Genomic DNA, 8,796 nt, shown 5'->3' with positions numbered 1-8,796 from the left:
TGTGTTACAGATACACAAGTTCCATATATTTAATTCACATAAACAAACTACCAATTATTTGCGTTAATGTAGTAAACTTAACATAGATACATTCTCGATCGGAAGCAGCTAACCTGCTTCGCTGGTAATCTGATATGAGTTCGACCGCGTTTTGATGAGTGTAAGATCTCGCCGCGCTCCCGCTTACTTCCCCTTACTGACCACATGGTGGCGGCTCATGGTTGGTCGCCTGCCTAGACGTCGCTAATACATTCATAAGATCGTCGCAGTTTCCTATTTGTAAAAGTAGTTTTAGATACACTATTCCCGTGTATATATATATATATATATATATATATATATATATATTAATATAAATAAATATATATAACAGGGATCTCAGCAAGTGGCAAGTCAGTATCATCCGAATAGCACAAGCACAACATGCAGTGCTCAGGAAAGCTTTTCTTCTTAGCCGTGGTCCTTTGGGCCGCGTGCTTTTGTGTTTCGGCGGACAGATCAGGCAACGTTCGACCCGATCCTGAAGTTATAAAACGTGCGTTTACTCGTGATTGTGATACCGGATATAGTCTGAAATGCTTGAAACTGGATGCAGTATCCTTCATCGAAAAAATGGCCGAAACCGAGGAATACAGTTTATTGCCGGGCGTAAGTGTGGTCAAGGATAAGAATTCCAATGAGTCTAAAACTGCAGACATCGTCGCCGGTGAGTTGATTAATATTCACAGCTAAATTCCAATAAATATTTAACTTTTTCATTAAAGACTCTGTGTAAATACGTGTATTGGTACAGAGTGTTTTTGAAGTCTATTTCAATCTATTCTTTGTTTCCTTGCTCTCATACAGCATTTTTGAATAATCTGTTCTTATTTAACTAATCTAAAGAAATAAATTAAAATTTTATTCAATTCATTTGTAATGTAATTAACTCATTGAATTAAATATATGTTTTCGATTTTTGCGGTCTAATAATTAAGCTATTCATTATTTAAAACATTACGTGTCTATATAATTCTTGCTTATATCAATTTGAATGCATAACTTATGAGCTTGTTCTTGTATATCATTTAAAGAAATCAGATAAATTATTTTATACTTATCTTCAACACTTAATAAATAATTATCTCTACTTATAGTTAATACAGTCATTTAATTATTTTAATTGAAGGAATCAAATCGATTATAGGTATCATTTTTAAAAATTACTAACTATGAATGGTCCAATTATAAAAAAGACTCTATAACAAAAATGTGAATGTCCAAAAATATTCCTAAACCCGTTTTGTACTTGTCAATTCAATTGACTAGTCTCTTGAAGTCAACAACATAATTTATGCATTGAGATCGTACACGTTGATAAACATTTTTAATTATATTCGAAATTATAAATTAGACAAATAATCCCGAGAGACAAATATTCAACCCAATCGCATCTAAATATTTAACTCATTCAGTTTGCAGTCAGTTTTTTTGAATCGTTGCATAGCTTGCAAAAAATAATGTAATACGACAAATCTTTGCATGGCTTGTTTTACTTTTGCCACTATTTTGTTTTTAACAAAAGCAAGAAATAGTTGAAAATATGACATCTTTCGAGCTAAGAGTGCAAAATTAAGCACAAAGATTGATATACAACACCCATCGATCTAAATCCGGACTTCTAGCCGCATAGACATTTATTACAAATATATTCATGACAAAAGACGATATAACATACATACTAACAATTTAACGTAGAACAACAAATGTAACGGCGGAAATGAAAGTGTAATACAAAGTTAATACACTGCAATATTCCAAATTCGTTTTACAGATCTCGCTCGGAGTTTTCCTAACGACCCGGATAAACGACTAGACGCTTTCTTATTTGAAAAAGTGAATAGTTATGTGTCGAGCCACTCGTTGAGGCTGCGCCTATTGCAGCCTGAGGCAGTCGCGGAGGCGCGCTCTATTGTTACCGGTCGCGGTGGCGGCGGCGGCGGAGGCGGCGGTGGCGGAGGCGGCGACAAGAAGGGAGGAGGAATGGGAGCTATTCTCGCCCTTGGAGCAATGATGAAAGGTTAGTGAGATTAAGATCAAATTTGATAGTAAAAATACATGGTAGATATTTTCAAGTTAGCAAGTGTTTTGATTACAAATTCCAATCTCTGAAAAACAATAATTAAGTAATTAGTATTGTATTGAATGTTCAAATTTCGACAACAGATTTCTGAGTTTGTATATTTATATAATTTTATTGAAGAATAATTTCATTAAATTTGCAACAAATGTTTGAATTTATAATGCTATATAAATATATGTTACTACATTATTATCCAGAAATATTCAATAACCTCACAACAATCATAATACGAACACACGTAAACGGTATTGCTAAGATACTTTCCATGATATCAAAATATAACAAAACATAACGATATTTTAATGTCATTGTGGTTATTCATTCATAGTTTTTTTCTTCACAGTTTTAAAATCAATAAAACCACGTTTTTATGTTTTTTTTACATATGCATTTCTTGAAGCCGCAATCGCAAAAAGAAAGAAGTATAGCACGCGCCTGTTAAATTGCAATAAGATAAATTGATAACATAGTGAAATAGTACGCATGAAATTCAATAACTTTGATTAACCCATTCGCTACGGATATCTTCTCTGAACAATATCTACATAACGTCCTTCGTGTACGGATGTCGTCCGTGGACGACATGTTCTGTTTGCCTTTGCTTCAACATTTATCAGTATGGGTTAAAGTATTGAGAATTATAGTTTTTTATTGTAATGTCTAATTCATTAGAGGCGTTATTTTTAATTTTGCAACGCATTTTGATTGATAATCATAGAAATGTCTTATAATAAATCGTTGTGTCTGCCTGTTCAGTAGTGCGACTGAGTGGCACGCTGTTCCCGTACAGCAGCGACACTCCTGCGGAAAGCGCTCCCGTAGCGAAAACGTTAAAATCATTTGATGAATACTTGAATCAGCATTTATTGTAACAAAAACTAAAGTTTAGTAATATCTGCAAATTAAATAATCAAAAAATATTATAATTTTGACTATTTTTTACAAAATTAGGTGCAGGATAATACACATTATTAAATATGCAAATTAAATAAATATATTGGAAAAATGGATTGTATCTGTTGATGTAACATAGAAAAGCGTATAATATCCAAATGAAATGATAATAAAAAATATAATCTGTAAGTCAATAATTTGCACCAATACTGCAGATTTTCAAAATTTTCTCTTATCAAATTATGAAATAAGTCTATTCAGATGGAACTGGTTTAGTTATTCATTCATAATTTATTGCTGATTCGAAACGTATTTTTCTGATGTGCGTTCACATGAATGAAAATTGATAAACACAAAAAAATCAATTTACCAATATGCCGCGGCAATCACTATGTAATTATAATGTAAAGCAGAACAGTAACTAAATGTTTGCGAAATATTTCAAACAGCAAAATGCGTATCCTTCAATTTGTAGCTCATCACTTTCCTTCCCTGTGATAGGTACCTTGGTGGCCGTTGGAATGGGCGCGATAGCATTAGTCGCCGGCAAGGCTCTGATGACCGCATTGATGGCTTTACTGCTGTCGGCCGTGATCGGTTTGAAAGCTTTGACCCACCATGAACAGAAGACGACGTATGAAGTAGTCTCGAAGCCAATTTACACCCACAGCCACACGCATTCATCCAGCCACGAAGATCACGGCCACGGCGGCGGTGGCGGCGGAGGTGGTGGCGGCGGTCACGGACACTCCGGCTACGGCAGCTACGGCAGATCGCTCAATTTCGATTTACCCCAACATCTTAAGAACTGATACGCGTAACAGGGCCCTATTCTCAAACTCGGACTGCACATGATACGAAGAAGTATACAATTGACACATAATACATTTTGACACGAATAACTTTGATGTACAACGCCATGGCGCAACGCGCAATGTACAAGAAAATTCTGCTCTTAAGAACGTTAACACACATTCACGACAATTTCCGTTTCATCTTTCAATAATAATTTTGCAAATAACACATTTCTTGCAAGCATATATCACAATTACAAAACAGGTTTGCTTGTATATCACTAAGTAACATGTACATTTCAAGAACTTATTGCTGCCTATTGACTGATCCGAGATTTGTTTCATAACAGACCCAAACCCGATTAATAACCGCTCTTCTGTTTGCTTTTGTACTGAAACAAACCTTTAAATGAACCCCTTTAAAGTCATATCATAATTCGATGAAATTGTTGTCGACTTTTTTGCCTAAGTCAAAAAATTATTACTTAGATTTCATAATATATAACCACTGTATGATGTGATAGTGATATAGCATATATATCTAAAATTTGTTCGTATTATATACAAAAATAATTTACTCTTGACAACATTTCTCATGTGATTGTGACACATTGTATAAAACTGATTGTTGTTGTTATGACTGCTATTACCACTGACGTATTTATTGATTAATTAAGCAGAATATTGTGATGTAGTATCACGTTAAATTATTTTATTTATATATCTTTGAGAAATTATGTATTTATTATAATAAAAATTATTTATATTATTTATAAATGTGTTTAATTCTTGATTTTCAAAACGCCTTACTTAAATATATATAATTACTTTAAAATGATGGAAAAACTATATAAAAAACAAAATTATTTACTGCAATGTTACCTTTGAAATCAAATAAAATGTCAATCGACCTATGTAAATAAAATTGAATAATAATATAAAATCCCAAAAAATAACTCACAGTGAATCTCAATTACAATTCTCACCGTGAATAAACCTATCATAATAAATATATTTATATATAGTTATGTAAATTAATTTGTCGGATGAGATACTAGAAAACAATACATATAATTATTATTTTAATTAATCTGTATAGATTAAAATCGAGTTCATAGCGAACACGAGAAGTGCTCTTCACATATGCAAAAATAATTAGAGCTACGAAGACAAGATTACAAGATGACATTCTAGATGATTTATGCTAGACTGATAAATTAATTTATTTATAATACATTATATATATATATATACGATAGATAAGGTTTGTTTCCTGTGCTTCGATATATGATTTTAGAGAAAAATGAATATCAGAGGACAAACTCAGAAAATTAAATGATTTTTTTTAGTTCTATCTACATAGCACGTACAATTTGTAACATTAGTTGTCATAAAATTCTACAATGATTAAAATTTGGAACATTTTTTAGATACAAAACGGATGCTGAACTCTAACATTTTTGGCAAGAAATAAATACAAAATACGGCTTGTATTTATTATATATTAATTATCATATTAGAAATAGTTGGTACGTCCTGAAAAGTACTTTAATTTCGTTTTTCATATCAATATCAGGCTCTATACATATATATATGCATATAATAAATTTAAATAGTACATACCGTGATTTAAGTATTTATGTAGAGTATGGCGAAGCTTAATAGTCCGCGGGTAAAAAAGTCCACCACCGATATCTCAAAACCAGTAAAGTTAAGAATTTTTTAACAAGAATATTTGAAAGTAGAGAGAAAAATATGTATAACCAGACACCTTGATTCACACGACGTTTATTTATTTAATTGTTTTATAAGAAGTATTATTAATTTTAAGTTAGACTGAACAGTTTTTTTATATAAAAGCTTACACCTGGGTGGGGTAAAAGAAACCAACAAACCTTTACCTTGGCAGGGGTGTAAAAAATAAAAAATAGCAAAGTAAAAAGTAAATTGAGTTAAAATAAGCAATTTTACAAAAGCAAAATCATCATATATTGTTATTCCAACTCTGCTAATGAATATTTCTGATAAAATTCCAGATCAAAGTTAATTACAATGTTATCCCTGTAAAAGATGCACCAATGCAATTTATATTTTGCATTGGATGAATAATGTAGCTATCTCAACTTACTTCATTACGTTAAAAAAACAGGTTACCAATTTTGAAACACAGCAAAAGAAATAGATAGAATGATGAATTAGCTGGGATTTTTACTGAACATAGTCAAATTTGTTTGATATGTGTTATTTGTTATGATATAGTAGTTTTGGTTTTTGCATTATTGCTCAAAATCAAACTGGACCTTTGCACCCTGTCCTACCCTATTGAATTCAAATTAAATTTAATTTGATCGACAATGTTACAGAACTGTAATGTATATAAATTCAAGTTCCAGAATAGCATTATTATTAATTTAAAAATAAAGATTTTGACAGATAGACATGAAGAAATTATGATAAAATGTAATATTTTGTATATTTTTTCGAATGTGTGGTCTGCCTCAGCAGAAATTTGAATAAGCGAAGAAAGTGATATAGAATAGAATTACATTATATCGATTAACATTTCTTGCTGTATATCTACGTCAATATCTTAGAGCAAATTCTAGATCTGTCCTAAAATTTAGGGCAGCTATGAAACTTTCTCAACTAAAGCAGATTAGCGAGCCGCATTTATCTTACATGCCTGCAAGGTACGAAATGTGGGTATGTAGGTGAGTCCCTTTTTAATTTTCATGGTCACATGGCAAGGATATTAATAAAATTCCGCAATAACATTGATATCTTACTGTTTGATGTTATTAAACAAAGTTCTAGCAAATTGCCTCAAGGCACGATGCCATAAACCACTAGTTTTAATTTAAAAAAAGCTAGCAAAGGCTAATAATTTTGTTTTTGTCATCTATGCGTAATGAAAAAATGATAAATCACTCAAATAATCATGTTTGTTGAAGCAATTTTCAATGTTTTTTATATTCTATTTCGATTGATAGTTTAGAACATTATTTCTTTGAAATCTTTATGACAGTCGTTAAGAATCAATAAAAAAACTAATAATACAATTAAATCTATTACATTTTAGAATTTATACATAGAGCTTTTTAACAAATGGATAAAAAACATACTTGGAATAGTATTTTAATGATCATAAGAATTTGAATCAATTAATAACATAAACAATATTTTTATGTGTTCAATCTAATTACATCTGCATAAATAAAAAAGGTGAGTCTGACTGTCAATTGGCCGCACTTTAAACAGGATCGGATTTATAGAAATATTACAAAAACGTTAAATGTCATATCATTACCGACTGAAAAAGCTTGATAATCCGCCGTTAAACCGATTGTCGGTTTGATATAGAAGAGCAATTTACCTATATAATCCACGTGTTTACTTTGTACTATGAAATTTAAAGTTTTTCATATAAGTTATTGATAAATAAGTAAAAAATGAATACAATTTGCAGTTACATGTTTCTCATACCGGACAAACTTTCAAAAGCAGTTTTCTAGAGATTTCGAATCTGCGGATTACACGCTAACGAGCGTTTATCAAAAGTCGGGCATGCAAATCACTTATGAAACGCCATAATAGAAAATAGTTTGGAATCAACAATTCCTTTTTACACACCCTGATTATATTGTATCATTATAAATTGCATGAGTGCAAACGCATGATCGCATCTCTAATTTCTAGATATGTTTTATAGCGCATATATAATCATAAAGTTAGATTTATGGAGCTAAACGAATTCATTAGAATCAATTTGAAGAATTATTTCATAGAGGCAATAACCATTAAAATACATCGTATTAATGCTAATGACATATTGGTAATATATTTTGAGATTCAGTCAAAATCAACGATTTAGATGATTCCAAAATAATTTGATTACTATTGATAAGTGTGCTGATTAGTTTTTGACAAAAAAAGGTTTACCCGCTTCGAAAATATGGAGCAAAAAGTGTAGAAAGTGGGAATTCGGTTTTTGCGAGAACGAGTAATCCAGTTAGATTGATTTAAAATGCATTCGAGATTCGTGTTGACAGCCAGACGTACTGGTCAATTTTTGACAAAAACAGGTCCCCCCATTTAGGAGATAGAGAGCAAAGAGAGCTCAAACTTGCAGTTTTCGAGAAAACTGAGCATCCTATTCGAATGATTCAAAAAACATTGTGCTTGTGTTGATAGTGAGAATAAACAATTAGATTTTGGAGAAGGCATTTTTTTTTAATTTTTGTTTTGAAAAAAAAATGATATCGAAAATTATTCTAATTTTTATTTTAATTCTAGCTAAAATTCTAAACTATTATAATTAACTTATAATAATTATTCATAATAAATGTTATAGGTTAATTTAAATTTCAAAATAGGATATGCTCTAATTTTGTCTTGTACATAAATGTTTCCAAATGCTTGAGTGAATCCCACGTAGGAGTCAAAGCCTATCTTGTTATTTCTACGTATCGAGCTAATTCAAAATAACCTTTATTTGGAACAAAACTTCGATTTGCACTTGTCTCATTCTCAAACATCTGTGATCCAATTTAAAACGAGTATCAATTTGAATAAGATACTTTGCATATCAGAAGATTTGTACAGATTTGTCATCGGCGCACCTTGTTTGAAGAGGCAACTTTTGATCGGATGCATATTTTATAGGATTATTTAGAGTATTTGTAATGGCGATTATTAGATAGTATATTTACATTTATCTAAGGTGAAATGCAATAAGAAACAAATCAGTGCGTATCGTATGCATGTCAGGCAAATACTTTCGAGATGAGCGGCTAAGCGACGCCGGAACTGATACAGTGTACGGCTGGCTATTAGAATGTATGAAAACGGAATTATCTTTTTGCATGCACATTTAAAAAACAAGCATAAATAAATAAATAAATGCACACACACACACACACACACACATATATATATATATATATATTATATATTATATATATATATTATACTATGAATACATTACAT

The 8,796-nt window shown here is 31.1% G+C and overlaps 1 protein-coding gene across 1 annotated transcript; it reads left to right on the top strand.

The window, feature by feature from the left end:
* Positions 1-423: 423 nt before the first annotated feature.
* LOC113375257 lies at positions 424-3,828 on the top strand. The gene is made up of 3 exons (XM_026615200.1): positions 424-706; positions 1,814-2,059; positions 3,518-3,828. The coding sequence occupies exons 1-3, from the start codon at positions 424-426 to the stop codon at positions 3,826-3,828; spliced, it is 840 nt and encodes a 279-aa protein (XP_026470985.1).
* Positions 3,829-8,796: the final 4,968 nt, after the last annotated feature.

Source organism: Ctenocephalides felis, unplaced genomic scaffold (genome assembly GCF_003426905.1).
Source record: "Ctenocephalides felis isolate EL2017-DRISC unplaced genomic scaffold, ASM342690v1 CF-g0.4_SCAFFOLD_01886, whole genome shotgun sequence".
NCBI classification, from domain to species: domain Eukaryota; kingdom Metazoa; phylum Arthropoda; class Insecta; order Siphonaptera; family Pulicidae; genus Ctenocephalides; species Ctenocephalides felis.
Note: the sequence above shows the minus strand (reverse complement) of the source record. Positions and strands in the feature narration are given on the sequence as shown.

Bases quoted from the DNA above. Each gene is read 5' to 3' on its own strand.
- LOC113375257 (XM_026615200.1), top strand. From the start codon at position 424: ATGCAGTGCTCAGGAAAGCTTTTCTTCTTAGCCGTGGTCCTTTGGGCC. The intron at 707-1,813 runs GTGAGTTGATTA...TTCGTTTTACAG, and splicing joins AACTGCAGACATCGTCGCCG to ATCTCGCTCGGAGTTTTCCT. The intron at 2,060-3,517 runs GTTAGTGAGATT...TCCCTGTGATAG, and splicing joins CCTTGGAGCAATGATGAAAG to GTACCTTGGTGGCCGTTGGA.